We start from the raw sequence: 22,839 nt of genomic DNA, 5'->3' as shown, positions 1-22,839 counted from the left end.
GGGGGCTTCTTTAAGCTGAAGCCAAAAAAAAAAAGCACTAATTAATAACAGGAAAACACATGAAAGTATAAATCTCAGGTAAAGATTAAGGTAAATATATAGTTAAATTCAGAATAAACAAAGTCACTCATAAATCTAATATAAAGATTAAAAGAAGTGGTAAAAACAGATAACCACACTTATTTGTTAATGGATAGAAAGATAAAAATCTATAAACTGTCGTGTCAAAAACCTAAAATGTTTTAGGTGTAGGGGAGTAAAGATATAGAGCTTTAGAATGCATTCAAACTTATTTTCAAGTTAAAATATACTGTTATTACTCTGTTTTATGTACTCACAAGGCAAAAACCCATAGTAGAGGCAAAAATATAAAGATAAAGAATTTCTAAGCACACCATTACAAGAAAAATCATCAAGGACAGCCCGGTGGTTCAGTAGTTTAGCACCTTCAGTCCAGAGCCTGATCCTGGAGACCCAGGATCGAGTCCCACATCGGGCTCCCTGCATGGAGCCTGCTTCTCCCTCTGCCTGTGTCTCTGCCTCTCTCTCTCTCTCTCTCTCTCTCTCTGTTTCTCATGAATAAAAAAATAAAATATTTTAAAAAATCATCAAGTCACAAAGGAAGAATGTGAGAGAAGCAAGAGAAGAAATGTGTGAAGATGGTCAAAAGGTGTAAGCTTTCAGTTACGAGATAAATAAACATTGTGATTAGAGTTAGCAATACTGTACTGTACCCTGCTATGAGAGTAGATCTTAAAAGTTCTCATTATAAGAAAACAAAATCTGTAACAATGTGTGGTGATGGATGTTAACTAAACCCACTGTGGTAATCATTTCAGGATATACACATATATCAAATCATTATGTTGTACACTTAAAACTAATACAATGTTATATGTTGATAATATCTTAATAATAAGAAAAAAACCTTAGAGTACTTTTTATTATTAATATTTTGGGCAGTTGACAGTTGTAGCTAAAGCTAAGTCATGAAGCTCTGAAAAATGTGCCAATACTATTAGGCAATGGTTGAAAATAAGGAAGACAAACCCCCCAAAATATTTACATGCTTGGGAAAACAGATTTAGGGAGATGGGGGAAGCAGTAGATTGTATTTATTTAGACTTAACTATCCTTATAGAGATTATGAAGCGCTTGTTTGTTTTTTGCTTGTCTTTAAATACTGCAGTATATAGTAGGTATTCAAAGTGTTTGGTTTGAGTATTTGCCTGAGTTGTGAAAGATACACTTACAAAAAACTATCGACCCAGTAATGACTGATCATTTTTCAAGTTATTTAAAACTTGTCAGCATTTATCTCCTTAGGAAGTTAATTTTCTTTCACTGAAATTATACAGCAATTTATTTTGTGTGTTGAGTAGAATGGCTGTGTCCTAAGGCACCTAAGTGACCCGGTTGATTGAGCACCAACTCTTGAATTTGGCTCAGGTTAGATCTTGGGATCGAGCCCTCATATCTGGCTCTGTGCTCCAGAGGGAGTCTGCTTGGATTCTCTCTCTCCCTCTCCCTTTGCCCCTCCCCAGCCGCTGTGTGCTCTCCTTATAAAATAAATGAATAAATCTTAGAGGGGGGCGGAGAGGAGGCAGAGGCAGAGAAGGAGGGCTTCCTTAAAAATAAACAGAAAAGGTACATTCACAAAACTCAGGCATACTTTGGGGTTATATTCACTATGACTGTAGACTTATTATGGTTCCTCACAGCTCTGAGGACCAGGCTTACAGCAGGAAAAAAAAGGAAAAAAACCCCACAACTGATCTCAATCTCAAAGAAGCAATCTCAAAAATTGCAAAAACAGTCTCTTCCACTAACAACATGCAGTTTCTAATAATTCAGGCCAAACATCCAGCCCATTCACCAGGAAATACTCAGGAAATGACTGGTAAAGTGACTAGTCCCTGAGATTATCTTGTGGTTTCAGTCTCTATATGTATGAGGTTTTGAAGACTCTTTCTACTTTTGGTTTGTATTTCATATTCTAATCCTTTGCCCTCTGATGGTCTGGGGGAGGGGGTGGTAGTAAGAAATCCCCAGAATTGTGAAAGAAAGATATCAGAAATCAACACACCTAAACTGAAGGACAAAGAGCTCTTAGCTCCTTCTCAGGGAAGCAGCTTTAGTACCAGCTCTAAAGGATCCCTGCTACTGATCTTGCAGTTAAGGTAAGACTAGGGCAGGGGTGGAAAAGATTTACAAGGGTCAGAATGTTTTTAAAACTTTCTATCCAGGATAGGATGCAGCCAAGCCTGATGTGGACATTAGACACCTTTAAAGACTAAATTGTGATGTTACAAGACAGCAGAATTTTTCTTTTAATTTTTAAAAAATATTTTATTCATTTATTCATGAGAGACACAAACACACACAGAGAGAGACACACAGAGAGAGAGAGAGAGAGAGACAGGCAGAGGGAGAAGCAGGCTCCATGCAGGGAGCCTGATGTGGGACTCGATCCTGGGTCTCCAGGATCACGCCCTGGGCCTAAGGCGGCGCCAAATCGCTGAGCCACCCAGGGATCCCCAGAATTAACTGAGCCCCAGATACATTTGGTTACTGCTGAATCAGACACAAGCATGTGTGGAGGAATAAACTGACAGCCTGAAATGTCCTAACACTGTTTTCCTTCCTTTGCCACCTTGAGATCCTTTCTTTTTGATAAAACCTAATTAAGTTATTTCAAACTGCAGTCTGATAGTCCGAAGAACTGCAACTGAATAATTTTTATGAGAAAGAGCAATGAATGAGATGTAATGTAAGTAGCTTGCTAACATTGTTAAAAACAGAAAAAGAAAAAAATTGAAACTCAGAATGAACAGTGCAGAGGTTCCTTGAAAGCAGCTATATACTTTTAGTCATAGTCTTATTTTTTTTAAGGTGGATTTCTTCCTTTAGAAATAGCACTGGATTGAGGTGCCGGGGTGGCTCAGTTGGTTAAGCATCACCTTGATGCTTGGCATCACCTTGGCACCTGAGTCTTTGGCTCAGGTCATGATCTCCAGCTTCTCAGAACGAGCCCCACATCAAGCTTCTTGCTCAACAGGGACTGTTTCTCTCTCTCTCTCTCTCCTTCTGCCCCTTCCCACTGCTCATTCTCTCTCTCTCTCTCTCTCTCTCTCTCTCTCTCTAATAAATAAAATCTTTTAAAAAAATAACCCTGGATTAATTAATTTTGATTTCCTGGAACACACTCATTCCTTAAGGCTTTTTGTGCTGGATTCTGTTTCTATTCTATTGTCTCTACTATTATGAATCATTTAATTCCAGTTGCCCAACTTGACCCATCAATACTGTCTGGCAATTTTGTTGGCCCCTTAGAGCTTATACCTATAAACTGAGCTGAGAATGGCAGAGCAACAGTTAGTTATATATGGGTGTGTTCATATTACAACTGCAAAGATGTTTTCGAGATTGGGCTCTCCGAAAAGAATTAAAGATGTCACCTAGATAACATTTGGGGGCAATGTGTAAAATACTTCTATTAACATAAATACACATATTAACATAAATACTTCTATTAACTTAAATGTTATTCCTTGGGAGGTCTGAAAATTCAGACCGATTAGTTCCTCCTGTTAATGACATCATCCCAAAGTACAAGAGTTTGTAAGCCTCCAATATCTGCAAATAGATTTGGATTGTGTATGTTGTTTTTCTAGCTAATTGTAGATCATCACTGCCAGTTCCCCGTACCTTTGTAATCTAAAAATGATTATGACCCCTGCTTTATACAAATCAAGCAACCAGAAATCTACAAATGTATGGTACTGATACTGCAATAGAGATGCATTAGAATGGAAAGAGAATTAGCATTTGAGTCTGTAAAATCATAGAATCTCTCTGTGGGTTCAGGTTGGCCTGGGCATTTCCTGGCTCCCATGTCCATGGTGCTGTGCCATTTGTGCCATCCTTTGCAAAGGATCATTTATGAACTGCTCTTAAGCAGTTTGTTTTCATTGTCACCTGAATAATCTCCAATGCATTAGCTATGAGGAAGAGGGAAGAATGGGTTTTTATAATTTTTAAAAAACATTTTTTATTGCTGGCTAATAAAGGAATCCATAACTCTTCATTGTAAGTTTTTAATGAAAGAAGAATTCAAGCAGATGTTGGATTTTTAGCTTCTGTAGTAAATAATCATTTCTAAAACGGAAGAAAGTTACTCTTTATAAGGCAGAAAAGCAAACACTTGCTTGAGTCTCAGCCTAAAAATGCTTTATCAGGAACTCTATAGGAATTGATGCTCAGAAGTCAATAGTCAAGTATTATTCAAGAAGGCATTTTCACTTGCTCCCTCATTCATAAAACAATCATGCACTGAAGTTTTGACTGAAGAAAACACTACTATACCTATACAAAAAAAATTCCTTAAAAGTAGGTATAAGGGGCACTTGGGTGACTCAGTTGGTTAAGCATCCAACTCTTGGTTTCAGCTCTGGTCATGATCTCAGGGTCATGAGATCGAACCCCACATCCAGCTCCATGCTAGGTGTAGAGCCTGCTTGAGACTCTTTCTCCCTCTCCCTCTGCCCCTCCCTGGTTTGTGCTCTCTCTCTCTTTCTCTTTTAAAAAAAAAGAAATAAAAAGAAATAAATTTGTTTTTTTTAAAGTACAGCTATAAGAAGTAAAAAATTATGATTTGTTAGATTATGCTACATAATGACCTGGTGGGATTTAGTATAATACAGTTTGACTGGACATAGCCCTACATGAGACAGAAGCAAGTTGATAAAGGGTAAAAGCAAGAAGTGTAATATAACAAATAATGTTTATAAAGATTCAGTCTGAGGATTTAGGGAGGTAAAAACTAGAGATTACAAGCAAGCCAAAAACCAAAGAGATTCAGATTTTAAATTAGCAGTAGGTAAAACTCAGGAAATCGATTTCCTTATGTCCAACAAATATTTAAAGACCAGTGGGGTAGCCTATAATAGGGCGTAGAGCTTATTTTACTATGACCATCTTTACTCTCCATTTTTCAAAATTTCTTCAAGAATTTAAGCAATGTTGGAAAGTAATATGTCCCCAAGTCCAGAAAGCAAAATGACTTTTTCTTCTATAAGACAGGAAATTTCAACCTATCTCATCTCTTCCCTTGCAGACAAAGTCACACCCTAGGCATGACGCCAAAGATCTACATGCCAGCCCCAGTGTGCCTCATTGAGAACAATGGAGGGCAACTTCTGGCTAATCAGGAAGCTTTGGAGATCCTGTCAGCCACTAGGAATCCTCTTGTGGTGGTGGCTATTGTGGGCCTCTACCGAACAGGCAAATCCTACCTGATGAACAAGCTGGCTGGGAAGAACAAGGGTGAGTGGCACCAACAAAGCTCTGCTCAGTCCCTTCTGCTCACCCACACTGCCAGCACTGAGTGCAGTGAGGCATGGAGAGAAAGTTAGAGCCTGGGAGGAATACTGAAAGTTAATGTTTGGGCCACAGGTGGCTAATTATCTTTTGGAAACAAAGGCAGAGGTCTATTCATGACACGTCACCTCCTTTTCCTCTCTTAGTTTCTCCCTGGAAAAAGCATATTTTCCAATCATAAGGAGTAAAACATCAATAATATAATTTCTATATATGTAATTACAAACTATTAAATGTTTAGTAGTGTGACATTCTTGTAAAAAGGAAAAATATCAAACTTCCAAACTATGGTATTTGAGACTCTCATTTTTCCAATCCTCTATTCTAATTCAGATCAGTACTGGTTATACTTTTTGATGTGTCCTCATCTTACATCCCTTAAACCCTAGCTCAGTTGTCAAGAAGGTCTCTAACTTCCAGATCCCCTCCTCTGTTACTACCTCTCCCTTCCCCCTTGCAGGCTTCTCTATTGGATCCACAGTGCAGTCTCACACCAAGGGTATCTGGATGTGGTGTGTGCCTCATCCCAAAAAGCCGAACCACACTCTAGTTCTTCTTGACACAGAGGGTCTAGGAGATGTAGAGAAGGTAAGGAACAAAAATTCCTTTACATTCCTCTGAACATTCTTTACGAAGGGAGGTTTTTTGTTTTTCTAAATTTGTACTTCTACTTGATAGAGTATAACTTTTCCCCCTTTCTATTTTTCATAGTTGAAATTTGGAAATCTGAGATGAGAAAAATATATTTATAAGCCAGAATCATGACTGGAATAAGACACTAATACAGAGCTAGGCAGTTAACTGAAATCCAGAAAAGATGGTACAAATCAAAGCACTATCACGAGTCTGATCCTGCAGAAAAGAGTAATTAGTAGTGAGTTCTGGGTCAGAGGACCTTGGGTTAGAATACGGCCCTGGCACTTGTAGCTCTCTGACCTTGACATGCAAATCTCCTCAACTCTTTTACTTCCCTTTTGGCCTTATCCAACTTAGCATTTGGACAGTAGGCATGTGGGATTTTTCCACTTTTATATTGATATTTAACAACCAGCTAACTGTGTGGGAGTTAGGGGAAAGATTTGATTTGTAACACTTGCCAGCTTTTTAAATATTCTCATTAAAGCTGATTCCAAGCTTCCAAAGTGAAGTCACTAAACTCCGGGTTCAGAAGAGATGTGTACAGTCAGCTCCTGTAAGCTGGTATGAGTTGGCTCTAGCATACAATGGAAATTTTCCCTTTCAGTTCTCTCTCTTTTTTTTTTAAGATTTTATTTATTCATGAGAGATGGGGTAGAGAGAGAGAGAGAGAGAGAGAGGCAGAGACACAGGCAGGGAGGCCACTCCCTCCCTGCAGGGAGCCTGATGTGGGACTCCATCCCAGGACTCCAGGATCACGCCCTGGGCCAAAGGCAGGCACCAAACTGCTGAGCCACCCAGGGATCCCCACTTCTCTTGTTTTTTGTTTCCATTTTGCTTTTTGGTTTGCCACAAACTCAAGATGGTTAACTCATTTTGTGCTTTAGTTTCTTCATCTGTAACATGAAAACAGTAGTTATAAGCATATCTCATGGCACTGTTTTGAGTATTAGACAAAATCAGTAATGTGAATTGTCCTGTGTATAATAACTAGCCAATAAAGTAAATATATATATTATGTGTATAGGCCAAATTTGTTTTACACAATTGAAGATCTTGATTTTTCCCTTTATTTTTTAATTCCAGTATAATTAATGTACAGTGTTACATCATTTTCAGGGTATCATATAGCAATTCAACAATTCTACACATTATTCAGTGCTTGTCACTGTAAATGTACTCTTAATCCCCTTCACCTATTTCATCCATCCACCCTCCCCATAATCAGTTTGGTCTCTATAGTTAAGAGACCAAAATTTTTTAATTTTCATTTTTCTTTTTTGTTTGTTTTGTTTCTTAAATTCCACATATGAGTAAAATCAAAGGGTATCTGTCTTTCTCTGACTTGTTTCATTTTGCATTATACCCTCTAGATCCATGTTGTTGCAAATGGCAAGAACTCATTTTTTTATGAATGAGTAATATTCATGTGTGTGTGTGTGTGTGTGTGTATTTTTTTTTTTCTTCATCCATTCATCAATTGGGTTGCTTCCATATTTTGGCTATTGTAAATAATGTCGCAATAAACATAGGGATGCATGCATCTTTTTGAATTAGTGTTTTTGTACTCTTTGGGTAAATTCCCAGTAGTGGAATCACTGGATCATACGGCAGTTCTATTTTTAATTTTCTGAGGAAACTCCACCCTGTTTTCCACAGTGGCTGCAACAGTTTGCATTTCCACCAAAGTGCACAAGTGTTCCTTTTTCTCCACATCCTTACCAACAATTATTGTTTTTTGTGTTTTTGATAAAAATATTGATGTTAAGTACTCTGGTTACCTCCACTAACTTTGACTATCCATTCCAAATACCTAACTAGTTATAAGAAAAACTGGTGAGGGAGGAGGAGTTAAGGCAGGGAAGTAGGAGGACCCTAAGCTTGTCTTATCCCTCAAACACGGCTAGATAGTTATTAAATTAGTCTGAACACCCAAGAAGTCAATCAGAAGTCTGAGAGAACAAAAACTGCACATATACAAGTAGAAAAGCCTTTGGAAGTGCGGAAAGTCTTCAGGGAGCAAAACGGTGCCACCTATTGAAGGCCAGAGCTGCTTACGCCAAGCCCCACCCCTATGCCCCTGGAGAAGTATTTCCACAGAAACATATCAGCCTGAGAATCAGCGCAGCAGGCCCCTCCCCCAGAAGACCAGCACAGACAACTAGCTTGCAACAAATTTATTGATCATAGAGTGCTGCAAAGCTTCATTCAGTTCTAGGAGAAACAGGACTGAGCTTCCTGTTTACTTTTATTCTTTATTTCTTTTAAATACATTTAATTTCCTATATTTCCAAATCTTTTATTAATTTTTACTATTAACTTTAATTTTTAATACTTTTCATACATGTTTTTAATTTTTTTCTTTCATTTTATCTTACCTTATTTTTAAATTTTATGATCTAGATTCTTTTAACAAACAGATCAAAACACACCCAGGGTCTAGTGGGTTTTTGGTTTTCTTGCTTTGTGTTTCTGTTTTTGGTTTTGTATGTTTTTAGTTGCTGGTGTTGTTCCTTTTCTCTCTTATTTTCTTTTCTGGGCAAAATGACGAGACAGAGGAATTCACTCCAAAAGAAAGAACATGAGGTAGAACTCACTGCCAGGGATTTCATCAATATAGAATTAAGTAAATTATATCTTAACTAGAATTTAAAACAACAACTATAAGGATACTAGCTGGGCTTGAAAAAAGCATAGAAAACACTAGAGGATCCTTCATTATAAAGAAAAAAGAACTAAAATCTTGTCAGGCAAAAATTTAAAATACTATAACTAAGATGTAAACACAAATGGAGGCCATAAAAATGAGGATGGATGAAGCAGCTGAATGAATCAGTGATATAGAAGATAAAATTATAGAAAATAATGAAGCCAAAAAGAAGAGGGAAAGAAAGTAATGGACCATGAAAGTAGATGTAGGGAACTCAGCAACTTAGTAAAATGTAGTAACATTCCTATCGTAGGAGTCCCAGGAGATAAAGAGAGATATAAAGGGGCAGAAGGTTTATTTGAATAAATTCTAGCTGAAAACTTCCCAAATCTGGGGAAGGGCACAGACATCAAAATCCAAGAAGCACAGAGAACTCCCATTAAATTCAATAAAAGCCCACCATCAGAAAGGCATAACACAGTCAAATTCACAAAGTACACAGACAAGGAAAGAATCCTGAAAGCAACAAGGGAAAAAAGTCCTTAACCTACAAAGGAAGACAGATCAGGTTCTCAGCAGATCCATCCAGAGAGACTTGGCAGGCCAGAAAGGAGTGAAAGGAATTATTCAACATGTTGAATGGGAAAAAATATGCAGCAAAGCATTCTTCATCCAGCAAGCTCTTATTCAAAAGAGGAGAAAGAGTTTTCCAGACAAAAAATAAAGAGGTTCATGACCAGTCCTGCAAGAATTTTTTTTAAAGATTTTATTTATTTATACTAAATAAATAAGAGCCACAAAGAGAATGGCAGAGATATATAGGCAGATAGAGAAGCAGGCTCTGAATTCATTCTCTCAATAATCACTCTGAATGTAAATGTACAAACTGTTCCAGTCAAAAGACATAATGTATCAGAATGGATTGAAAAATATGATCCATCTATATGGTACCTACAAGAGACTCATTTTAGACCTAAAGTCACCTACAGGTTGAAAGTGAAGGGATTGAGATCCCTGGGTGACTCAGTGGTTTGGCACCTGCTTTCGGCCCAGGGCATGATCCAGGAGACCCAGGATCGAGTCCCACATTGGGCTCCCTGCATGCAGCCTGCTTCTCCCTCTGCTTGTGTATCTGCCTCTCTCTCTCTCTCTCCCTCTCTCTCTCTCTTTCTCTTCCCATCTCTCTCATGAATAAATAAAATATTTTTTAAAAAATTGAAAGTGAAGGGATAGAGAACCATCTACCATGCTAACAGATGTCAAAAGAAAACGTAGCCATCCTTATAGCAGACCTAGATTTTTAAACAAAGACCAAGAGATGAAGGAGGCTTTTTATCATAATTAAGGGGTCTATCTATCAAGAAGATCTAACAATTGGAAATATTTATGCCCCCTACGTGAGAAAACCCAGATATATAAATTAATTAATAACATACATAAAGAAACTCACTGATGATAATATAATAATGGTAAGGGACTTTAACATCCCAATTACAGCAAGGGACACATCAGCTAAGCAGAAAACCAACAAGGAAACAACAGTGTTGAAGAACACACTGGGCCAGACAGACTTAACAGATATATCTAGAATTGTTACCTTAAAGCAACAGAGTACACACTCTTCTCTAGTGCACCTCAAACATTCTCTAGAGGAGATCACACACTGGGTCACAAATCAGCCCTCCGTAAGTACGAAAAGATTGAGATCATGCTATGCATATTTTCAGACCACAATGCTAGAAAACTGGAAGCCAACCACAGGAAAAAATTTGGCAAGACCTCAAATACATGCATGTTAAAGAACATCCTACTAAAGAATGAATGGGTTAATAAGGAAATTCAAGAAGAATTTTAAAAATATATAGGAAAAATTGAAAAAGAGAGCACAAGAGCCCAAAACCTTTGGGATGCAGCAAAGGCACGCTTAAGAGGGAAATATGTTACAGCACAGGCCTACCTCAAGAAGCAAGAAGAGTCTCAAATATACAACTTAACCTTACACCCAAAGGACTAGAAAAGGAACAGCAAATAAAGCCTAAGGCCAGCAGAAGAACAGAAATACTAAAGATGAGAGCAGAAATCAATGACATAGAAAACACTAGGAGAACAGATTAATGAAACTAAGAGCTGGTTCTTCAGAAGAATTAATGAAATTGATAATCCACTCTAAGACTTATCCAAAAAAAAAAAAGAGAGAGAGAGAGAGAGAAAAGACCCAAATAGATAAAATCACAAATGATAGGGGAGAGATCACAACCAACACCACAGAAATATAGACAATTATGAGAGAATACTATGAAAAATCACAGGCCAACAAACCGGGCAATCTGGAAGAAATGGACAAATTCCTAGAAACCTACAAACTACCAAAATTGAAACAGAAAGAAATAGAAAATTTGAACAGACCCATAACCAGCAAAGAAATTGAATCAGTAATCAACAACCTTCCAACAAACAAAAGTCCTGGGCTGGATGGTTTCCCAGGGGAACTCCACCAGACATTTAAAGAAGAGTTAATACCTATTCTTCCCAAAACATTCCATAAAGGTGGAAATGGAAGGAAAACTTCCAAATTCATTCTATGAAGCCAGCATTACTTTAGTTCCAAAACCAGACAAAGACCCCACTAAAAAGGGGAATTACAGGGCAATATCCCTGATGAACACGGATGTACAAATTCTCAAAAAAATACTAGCCAATGGAATCCAACAGTATATTAAAAGAATTACTCACCATGATCAAGTGGGATGTATTCCTGGGCTACAGGGCTGGATTGCTATTCCCAAATCAATCAACGTGATACACTACATTAATAAAAGAGAGGATAGGAACCATATGATCCTCTCAATAGATGCAGAAAAAGCATCTGACAAAATACAGCATCCATTCTTGATAAAAACCCTCAACAGAGCAGGGATAGATAGAACATACCTCAACATCATAAGAGCCATATATGAAAGACCCACAGCTAATATCATCCTCAGTGGGGAAAAGCTAAGAAACGTTCCCCTGTGGTCAGGAATAAGACAAGGATGTCTACTCTCACCATCACTATTTAACAGAGTACTGGAAGTCTTAGCCTCAGCAATTAGAAAACACAAAGAAATAAAAGGCATCTGAATCAGCAAGGAAGAAGTCAAACTTTCTCTATTTGCAGACAATCTGATACTCTGTAGGAACCCTGAAGGACTGCACCAAAATATTGCTAGAAGTCATCCATGAGCTCAGCAAAGTAGCAGGATCTGAAATCAATGTGCAGAAATAGGTTGCATTTCTATGCACCAATAACAAAGAAGTAGAAAAAGGAAACCAAAGAATCAATCTGCTTTGCCATTGCATCAAAAATAATAAGATGCCTAGGAATAAATCTAACTAAAGAACCAAAAGATCTGTACTCTGAAAATCATAGACCACTTATGAAAGAAATTGAAGAGGACATAAAGAAATGGAAAAGCATTCCATATTCATGGATTAGAACAACATTGTTTGTTGCAATCTACACATTTAATGCAATTCCCATTGAAATACCACCAGCATTCTTCATTGAGCTAGAAGAAACAATCCTAAAATTTATATGGAACTACAAAAGACTCCAAATAGCCAAAGCAATCCCAAAAAAGAAAAAAACTGGAGGCATCATGATTCCAGATTTCAAGCTACTTCAAAGCTACAGTTATCAAGACAATATGGTATTAGCACAAAAACAGACACAGAAATCAATGAAACAGAAGAGAGATCCTAGAAATGGGCCACAACTATATGATAAACCAATCTTCAACAAAGCAGAAAAGAATAGCCAATGGAAAAAAGTCTCTTCAACAGATGGTGTTGGGAAAACTGGGCAGCAACATGTAGAAAAATGAAACTAGACCATTTACTTATACCATACACAAAAATGAGTTGAAAATGGATGAAAGATCTTAATATGAGACAGGAAACCATCAAAATTCAAGAGGAGAACATAGGCAGAAACCTCCTTGATCTTGGCCATATCAATTTCTTACTAGACACATTACCAGAAACAAGGGAAACAAAAGCAAAAATGAATTATTGGGACTTTGACAAGATAAAAAGCTTCTGCACATTGAAGGAAACAATCAACAAAACTAAAAGATAGCTTTCTGAATGGGAGATGATATCTGTAAACAAGGTATCTGATAAAGGATTAATATCCAAGATCTACAACAAACTTACCAAATTCAACATTTCAAACACAAATAACCCAGTTAAGAAATGGGCAGAAGCCATGAACAGACACTTTTCCAAAAAGACATTTAGGTCGCTAACAGACACATGAAAAGATGCTCATCATCACTCATCATTAGGGAAAAACAAATCCAAACCATGATGAGATATAATCTCACACCTCTCAGAATGGCTAAAATTAACAGCACAAGAAACAATAGGTGTTGGTAAGGATGTAGAGAAAGGGGAAGCCTCTTGCACTGTTGAGGCAAATGCAAACTGGTGCAGCCACTCTGGAGAACAGTATGGAGGTTCCTCAAAGTGTTAAAAATAGAGGTACTCTATGATTCAGCAATTGCATCACTAGGTATTTATCCAAAGGATACAAAAATATAGATTCAAAGGGATACATGCACCCTGATGTTTATAGCAACATTATCAACCATAGCCAAACTATGGAGAGAACCCAAATGGCAACCAATGAATGGTTAAAGAAGATGTGGTATAGGGATGCCTGGGTGGCTCAGTGGTTGAGCATCTGCCTTTGGCTCAGAGTGTGATCCCAGGGTCCTAGGATAAAGTCCCCTGTCGGGCTCCCCACAGGCAGCCTGCTTTTCCCTCTGCCTATGTCTCTGCCTCTCTATGTCTCTCATGAATAAATAAATTTCTTTAAAAAAGAAGGTATGGCATATATATATATATATGCAACATATATATGTGTGTATATATATACACACACACACACACACACACATATATATATGTATATATTTATACATACACACACACAATGGAGTGTTTCTCAACCATCAAAATGAGTGGTCTTGCCATTTGCAATGACATCGATGGAGCTAGACTGTATTATGCTAAATGAAAAAAGTCAGAGAAAGATAAATACCATATGATCTCACTCATATATGGAATTTAAGAAAGAGAACAAATTAACACGTGGGAAGGGGAAAAGAAAAAAAAGAGAGAGAGAAACAAGCCATAAGAGAATCTTAATGATAGAGAACAAACTAAGGGTTGGTGGAGGGAGGTGGATGGGAGATGGGCTAGACAGATGATGGGTATTAAGATGTTTATGTAAGTGATGAATCACTGAATTCTATTCAAAAACCAATATTGGAATTCTATTCCAAAACCAATATTGCCCTGTATATTAACTATTAAATTTAAATTAAAATAATAATAAAATAAGTTTAAAAAAGAAAAACTGGTGAGTTAACAGTATATGATTCTATATAAATTTATCAATGTTAACAGAACTTTGAATAGTAATGTTTCTCATAATCATTTTTGTTTATCTTGCTTAACGTAAGTCAAGGGCCTATTTTTAATGATTGGTCATCTAAGAATACTATGAGACATGACTTAAATTTGTTCTTTTAGGGTGACAAGAACAATGATGCCCAGATCTTTGCATTGGCAATACTATTGAGTAGTACCTTTGTATACAATACTATGAACAAAATTGATCAGAAGGCTATTGACCTATTGCAGTATCCTTATGTGGTCCAAGATGGCACTGGAGCCAGAGAGAACTCTATTTACCAGCTGTGTTTGTGAGTTTGTGAATCAAGCACGAAAATGAAAAAATATAAAGCACTAAAGGTACGAAAGAGAGTCCTTAAATTTATAGATCAAATGAGGAGTTAAGACCCAAAGGGAAAATAAACATATAGGGAGACATGGAACTAAATATATATGGGCTTAGATGAAGTCCTATTTCCATCAGTTTTCCTTAACTGCATCCCAGCTATGTTACAGAACTGTCGAATCTGCTCAGGAAAGTATCCTCACCTGATCTTGAAGGGGTTGAAGATGCAACTAACCTTCAGAGCTTCTGTCCAGACTTTGTGTGGACTCTGAGAGATTTCTTTCTAACCCTGGAAAAAGATGGGCAAGACATCACAGCAGATGAATACTTGGAGAATTCCCTAAGGCTAAAGCAAGGTAGCTGGACTTCAGTTTTAAAAGAGAGAAGAAGAAAAAAATAAAAAAATAAAAAAATAAATAAAAGAGAGAAGAGTACTAAGAGAAATTTTATCTCATGTGTAGGTGGTTAAATTAATAGTTTCATATATTTACTCACCTTGCTAAACTACCAAATAAATATTCGTTTATAGTAAACTAATAGACTCAGTATTAAATTGTATTAATCCCCTGTTCTTGGAGCAAATTCTTTTTTCCTTTCCCTGATTAGTTACCTTTCAGCTTTTTGCTTAGAGTCTGTGAAGATGTAGTAAAATAACATCAGGTGGAAACACATTTATTTGAGGAGAATAAGTTAACTCGAATGCTAATCTTATGCTAAATGAGTCCTATTTTTCTTTTCCCAGGCACTAATGAAAGTGTTAAAAACTTTAATTTGCCCCGTCTATGTATAAAAGAATTCTTTCCAATAAGGAAATGCTTTATCTTTGACTCTCCCACTCACCGGAAGAAGCTTGCCCAGCTTGAGACGCTGCCTAACGATGAGCTGGATCCTGAATTCGTGCAACAAGTGGCAGGGTTCTGTTCCCACATCTTCAACCATTCCAACACTAAAACTCTTCCAGGAGGTATCAAGGTCAATGGACCCTGTGAGTACCCTTTTTAGAATTCTTCAATTCAACACAAAGAATGGGGCACTGTTGTAAGTTTCTCCTTCCACTGTCAATGTTGAAAATGCGTAGTCAATTACTACCAAGAAAATCATGTGTATCATATTTATTAAAATCCAGTAAGTACCAAAAATATTTCTAGTGCTTTTTAAAGTAATATCTCCAAAGTAGGATAAAATAAAGTGTAACCTGAGAAAAAGGTCAAGTTAAAAAAGTTATCCCCATAAATGGTCCACCACTGAACTAGACTAACTCATATCATGGGTTGGCATCGCTTGTTCAACCAATATAGTAGATACTAATTATATGTCACAGTTTTTGAGAGACACGAAATGAGGAATACATATATATTCTCTGTAAAAATGAAGTGAGTTCATACAAACATTAAACAGAGGCCCAGGTTATCTAAAACCCTAAAAGAAATCCAGCAGACTTCTAGGTCCAGTTTCAACTAGAGTCTCTATCTCTCAGAAGTTTGTAAATTATTACTGCATTCAAGAAGGAAGTTGAGTGCAAACAAAAGTATGCAAAGGACAAGAAAGACAAACAGGAAAGTTTCAACAAAGAGTAAAGGAGACTGGTCTAGTGAACACCCGCTTTCTGCTTTTCCAGAGCAGGATAATGCTCATGCCAGCTTTACATACCGAAGTGAAAGATGAAAGGGCATTCTGAAGGGAAAAGAAACCTGAGGAAGAGGGAAAGAAAGGGGAGAGTAAGAGGCAAAAGGCCTATAGCATTCTAATCAAACAAATATGCCTAACTTTGCATAACCATTTGCTTATTTCTCAATGAGAAAAGGATGAAATGTGGATGATCACATACATCTTGAGTTTTCCCCTTTGAATACTTTCTTTTCCCAAAGAAAGATCTTGCTTTAGGTCACACAGTTTCCCAAAGGACCTTATTTGGGCCACTGGCACCGTATGCAGAAAGCTGAAAAAGTGCAGGCGATGCACTGTGAAATTAACACTCACAGAATCACCCAGTTTAGAGCATGCCCTCTTTCTTGAAAATAACACAAGCATCTCTTCTCCTGTGAAGATCTAAAGAGCCTCGTGCTGACGTACATTAATGCCATCAGCCGTGGGGATCTGCCCTGCATGGAGAACTCAGTCTTGACCTTGGCCCAGATCAAGAACTCAGCAGCAGTGAAAAAGGCCATTGACCACTATGACCAGCAGATGAGCCAGAAGGTGCAGCTGCCCACGGAAACTGTCCATGAGTTGCTGGACCTGCATAGGGAAAGTGAAAGAGAGGCCACAGAAGTCTTCATGAAGAACTCTTTCAAGGATATGGACCAAAAGTTTCAGAAGGAATTAGAGGTAATTATCTTTTTTTTTTCTCTAGTTCATGGGGCTTATGACCAATAAGAGGCAAAGTTGCATTTTATTGCTATGAAAGGCAAAATTGGGACTGAATAGGGAAACACAATCCTTACTAGACTGGAAAATAATGATTACCACTTATGTGATCAAGATATCACTTATTCTGAAAAAAAAAAAAAAAAGAAAAAAGAAAAAAACAAGCAAACGTGTCACTACCCTGGACCCTATAGATTCTGAAACTTTCACAGATACACAACTCACCTTACCATGTTACAACCATGAACTAATTTTTTTAAGTAATCTTATTCCTTAAAACATTATATTCACAAAGTATTCATTAACTTTCCTTTTTTATTAATCAAGATGCAGAATTGCCAAATGAGTCTACTAAAAGATCATGTCTCCAGGTTTGATAGCATACACTACACCACTCTGGCCAGTTACTGCGTACCCTATACTCACTGGGAATCCCAGGCCCAGTGTTGCACTAAAACCAGAAAGTTGTAAAATAGTAGGTTGCATTTAAAATTACAGCATGAGGCTGAAGATGTGTGGTCTAAAGATGACATCTGAAGCAGAAATTGCAAAAGAAAGAGGTTTCAAGGGAATTTCAAACCCAAAAGCAAAGTAATTTTTCTACAGTATATCATCTTTGGAATTTTTCTAGGCTTGGTGGGAAGGATATAGTCTTACTTGTAGTCCTCTAGTTTCTAAAAAAAATATAAAGATTATTTTTGAGAACCATTTCTAGAAATTATGAAGTGTTGCTAACATCTTCTCCATGGACCTCTGTCCCTCTGAAGACTCTTCTAGAAGTAAAAAAGGATGACTTATATAAACAGAACATGGAGGCATCATCATGCCGTTGCTCAGTTTTACTTCGGGCTATTTTTGGTCCTCTGGAAAATGATGTGAGGCAGGGCATTTATTCAAAGCCAGGAGGACATCATCTCCTCGTTCAGAAGACAGAAGAGTTGAAAGCAAAGTACTATCAGGAGCCCAGGAAAGGAATGCAGGTATTACAAATTTTATCTATTAATCACAGAAATTGTTAAGGGGCTTCTTTCAAAAACCAATGAGGACAGGAAGAGTATTTATAACCTAATGATAGCTGTGGAATTAAACCATACAATATCACCATAATCACCTGACTTTTATTGCTATCATGAACATTCATTATAATGAAGAAACTTTCTTGGTTACATGGCACAGAATCCCAATAATTGAAGCTAATGTAAGAAAGAATGATAATTCACTGGCTTATATAAACTAAAAGCAAAATGTTTAAATGCTATTCTATGTTCAAGAGTTCAAACAATATCACAAATTTTACCCCTTCCTTCTTTTTCCAATCTCCACTGCAGCTTTTTGTTCTCTTTTCCTCACTATTGATTTCATTCTCAGGCAGGTTCAACCCACAGGGTGGGCGAATGACACCAACAGCCCCAAGCTTAATTAGTCTTTTGTGCTCCCAGTCTCAGTATAGAGAATATTTCCCAGCATCCCTATCAGTCTTTCAAACACCCAGGCTGCAGTCTTTCCCCACCTGTACCCAAATTCTCTGCATCTGGTAGCCTTGGGTGCTCTGATTGGCCAGCCCAGAGCTTTGCAACCACCCTTGTCACAGAAGAGGTTTAATTGGCAGTTTTACCAAGGACAGGGCTGAGCACTTCCAGGAAGGAAAAGATCCGGGGATGAAAAAGAAATAAAGGTTTATAACATTCTTAATCCCCATTTCCTACTCCTAACTTCATGTTTTTGGGGTCCCTAGGCTGAGAGAGCTCTACAGGAATATTTACAGTCCAGACAGTCTACAACTGATGCCATCCTACAAATAGACTTGGCTCTCACAGTGAGGCAAAAGGAGATAGAAGGTGAGAAGAAAATGGAGGGGATGCAAGCTAGACCTTTCTACACATTTTAATGAATTTCATCTGCTTCACCTGTGATCCGTAAACCAGAGCAAGAATGGCAAAGATGATTCCTAGCTCCTCGGGCTGAATCTGAACAGGGCATGTGCTGTCAGTTGCAATATGGTTTCCTGGAAGGGAGACAGTTCCAGGGAGTTTTCTTTATGAGGTAGTAGCAATAACAAGAGTGGGGAACAGAAGGAAGAGGCTCTTTAATCCTAGAGGGTTGTCATTTTCTTCCTCAGAGGCAAATAGGAAAGCACAGGCTGCGAAGATTGTAGCACAAAGGTTGGAGACAATTCAAAGGCATAACCAGCAAATGATGATGCAAAGGGAGCGGCTCTATCAGGAACAAATAAGACAGATACAAATATTCAGAGAATACCAGTTGCAACAACAGCAGAGGGCCCTGGAACGTCGATTCCAGGTATGCATCAATTATTTCATCTCAGGATTTTAACCATATCTCTCCTCCCTGTATTGATGAGGGCATGAAGCAGTGACAAGGCAGAGAGGCAGCACAGTACTGCAGCTCAGGTCAAGGACTCTGGAGTCAGATGTCCTGGATATGAATCCTAGCTCTACCTCCTACTAAATACATGGTTTGAGCAACCTATGCCTTGGTTTCCTCTTGTGGAAAATGGGGACCATAATAAAGCCCATTTTATAGGGTTATTTTGATAATTAAATAAGAACATTTGGGTTTAGAATTGTGTTTGTTCTAGAATAAGCACTAAAATGTGTTAAATAAAAGCCCAGGACCTTTCTATCCCCTAGCAATTTTTGTTGTTATCTTGTTCATTGCTCTAGATAGTCTTCTTTGGTTATGATAACCTTATTAAATTAATTTACCTTTTTCTACCTATGAAAGAAGCCCAGAATGAGAAATGCACATGAATGGAAAAGAAGAATTCTGTGACTGTCTTTTGTTACTTACTGACAGGTTAAAATAAACAAAGAAGTCAATGATTTGGGTTTCCCCCCTTCAAGTGATATAGACATTGCTTTCTGCTAAGCTCTCCTGTTTTATTTATCATTCTTTAGGAAGAGGCTGAAAATCTCAATAGGGAAATCGAAACTGAACGCAGAAGCCTTCAAAATGAAATCCAGGATCTCCAGAGGAATGTTGTCTCATTGGATGATACATGCATCTTACTCTAAAGAGCTAAATATCAGAACAAACTTTTCTTGTTCACTTTTGTTAAAGGCACAAAAGTTTGAGAAATTATAGAAACTGGAACAATCACCACTTAAATAAACTTCATAATTCTTGTGTCAAACTTTTGTACAGTTCTAAAATTATAAAGCTTGTAATTAGTATAATGTACATTTCAGTAATTCCATAGCTTAAATAAATGATGGTCACTTCCTTAAAAAGACTGTGAATTCTGTAATAAGGATTTTTATCACTATCCTTATTTAGGGTGATACTGGCTTGGTTCCATCAGGGGAAACTGTCTTATAACCCAATTCCATCCCTCCAATTTTCTATTTTGGATTGAGGGTATTAGGAGTGGCCAAAGGAGTGATACCCACAATGGACAAAGTCAAGTACAATTTGGCCAAAGTCATGGGCTCAAATGGGCATCATGCTTGCCAAGTGGTCTTGTGCTGGATGCCATCAGAGGAAGGCACCAATAGTAAGGACAACTAACCTCGTGGAAACAATGTATGGTTCTCTTGTGTATGGACACTGCTCAGTTTATTGCCAATGATGTGACTCCTGGATACAGTTAGTATATGGTCTGCTTAGGTTCTAAGCTGAAAAAAAACACAAACCCCACAAAACAACAACAACAAAAAAACATGGTAATGAAATAAGGGTACTCCAGATGGTGGAAAGAACTACCAGCATAGAAACTATATCATAGGCTGCGGGCTAAATAAGACTTTTCCTTGTTAATTCTCAAAAAGGGCATAACTTAAACAGGATATTTTATATTATAAAGCAATTTATATTGGACTTAATAACTGTGTCACATGTTTATAATCCTTCAAAGCCTGTAAATAAATGGTATAAGGAATGCTGGATAAGGTGCCAAAAAGTTTGATGGGGATCATTTAATTTTATACTTGGCTTTAGTGCCAAAGCTAAATGATCTTAATTCTTTGCAATTATATATAAAAGCATACTGATTTTTTCCTAAAATTATGGTTTAAATACATTTGTACATATTTTAACTATAAATAACAATTAAAATTTTCAAAAACATAACTCTACTACTTTGTTTTCATCTTCTCCAAAATTGGAAAAATTTGGAAGGTCATAAATGCTGCAGACACATGACTGGTACCTTGAAGCTATCCACTTGCACCACGGCTCTCTCTCTCTACATATGTCTAACACGGCTTCCCCACAGCATGGCACACTCATGTGGCTAGCTTCCAAGACAGTGTTTGAAGTAGCAAAATTCCAAGCTTAAAATCTCTTAAGACCCATTTTTACACACAACTCCCTTTTTGTTGCATTCCATTGATCAGGATAGTTCATAGGCAGGATCCCTGGGTGGCTCAGGGGTTTAGTGCCTGCCTTCAGCCCAGGGCATGGTCCTGGAGTCCCAGGACTGAGTCCCACATTGGGCTCCCTGCATGGAGTCTGCTTTTCCCTCTGCCTATGTCTCTGCCTCTCTCTCTCTCTCTCTGTGTCTCTCATGAATAAATAAATAAAATCTTTAAAAAAAAATAAAAGGGATAGTTCATAGGGAAAGCTCAAATTCAAGGCAAGGAGAAATGGAATCTACCTCTCTATAGGAGATGTGGCAATAAATTTGCAGCCATTTTTTAAAAATCTATTTATCTCGGGGCACCTGGATGGCTCAGTTGGTTAAGCATCTGCCTTTAGCTCAGGTCACAATCCCGGGGAGGTGAGACTGAGCCCGTCTGGCTCCCAGCTTGGCAGGGGATCTGCTTCTCCCTTTCTGTCTGCCACTCCCCTTGCTTATATTCTATCACTCTCACTCTTTATTTGGGTCCTGGGTGGCTTAGTCAGTCAACCACCTGACTCTTGATTTTGGCTCAGGTTACAATCTCAGGGTCATTAGATGGAGATAGTATCAAGTTCCCACTCAGTGGGGAGTCTGCTAAAAAGACAAAGAAAACCGAAGGAGTTTGTGATCACAAAAACAGTCCTGCAAGAAATTTAAAGGGAGGCTTTGAGTGGGGGGGAAAAAAAAGACCAAAAGCAATAAAGACTAGAAAGGACCAGAGAACATGACCAGAAACATCAACTCTAGAGGTAACACAATGGCAGTAAATTCATCTCTCAATAATCACTCTGAATGTAAATGCACGAACTGCTCCAGTCAAAAGATACAGATATCAGAACGGATTGAAAAACACTATCCATCTATATGCTGCCTACAAGAGACTCATTTTAGACCTAAAGTCACCTGCAGGTTGAAAGTGAGGGGATAGGGAACCATCTATCATGCTAACAAATGTCAAAAGAAAGTCAAAGTAGCCATACTTATAGCAGACAAACTAGATTTTTAAACAAAGACCAAGAGATGAAGGAGGCTTTTTTATCATAATTAAGGGGTCTATCTATCAGGAAGATCTAACAATTGGAAATATTTATGCTCCCTACGTGAGAGAACCCAGATATATAAATTAATTAATAACATACATAAAGAAACTCACTGATGATAATACAATAACAGTAGGGGACTTTAACATCCCAATTATGGCAATGGACACATCATCTAAGCAGAAAACCAACAAGGAAACAATGGTGTTGGAGAACACACTGGGCCAGACAGACTTAACAGATATATCCAGAATTGTTACCCTAAAGCAACAGAGTACACATTCTTCTCTAGTGCACCTCAAACATTCTCTGGAAGAGATCACACACTGGGTCACAAATCAGCCCCCCACAAGTACAAAAAGACTGAGATCATGCTATGCATATTTTCAGACCACAATGCTAGGAAACTAGAAGCCAACCACAGGAAAAAATTTGGCAAGACCTCAAATACATGCAGGTTAAAGAACATCCTACTAAAGGACGAATGGGTTAATGAGGAAATTCAAGAAGAATTTTAAAAATACATGAAAAATCACAGGCCAACAAACCGGGCAATCTGGAAGAAATGGACAAATTCCTAGAAACCTACAAACTACCAAAATTGAAACAGAAAGAAATAGAA

General features: G+C 37.7%; 1 protein-coding gene across 1 annotated transcript; it reads left to right on the top strand.

Moving 5' to 3' along the window:
• Positions 1 to 1,985: 1,985 nt before the first annotated feature.
• GBP5 (guanylate binding protein 5) lies at positions 1,986 to 20,906 on the top strand. The gene is made up of 11 exons (XM_072834390.1): positions 1,986 to 2,180; positions 5,117 to 5,325; positions 5,840 to 5,967; positions 14,243 to 14,352; positions 14,610 to 14,806; positions 15,193 to 15,435; positions 16,498 to 16,778; positions 17,585 to 17,797; positions 18,553 to 18,655; positions 18,937 to 19,118; positions 19,736 to 20,906. Exons 2-11 carry the CDS (start codon positions 5,136 to 5,138, stop codon positions 19,850 to 19,852), a joined length of 1,764 nt encoding a protein of 587 aa, XP_072690491.1. The 5' UTR covers positions 1,986 to 2,180; positions 5,117 to 5,135; the 3' UTR covers positions 19,853 to 20,906.
• The last annotated feature ends 1,933 nt before the right edge of the window (positions 20,907 to 22,839 follow it).

The sequence above is a fragment of the Canis lupus genome, chromosome 8, assembly GCF_048164855.1.
Source record: "Canis lupus baileyi chromosome 8, mCanLup2.hap1, whole genome shotgun sequence".
NCBI classification, from domain to species: domain Eukaryota; kingdom Metazoa; phylum Chordata; class Mammalia; order Carnivora; family Canidae; genus Canis; species Canis lupus.
The sequence above is the reverse complement of the archived record's forward strand: the minus strand, read 5'-3'. Positions and strand labels throughout refer to the sequence as shown.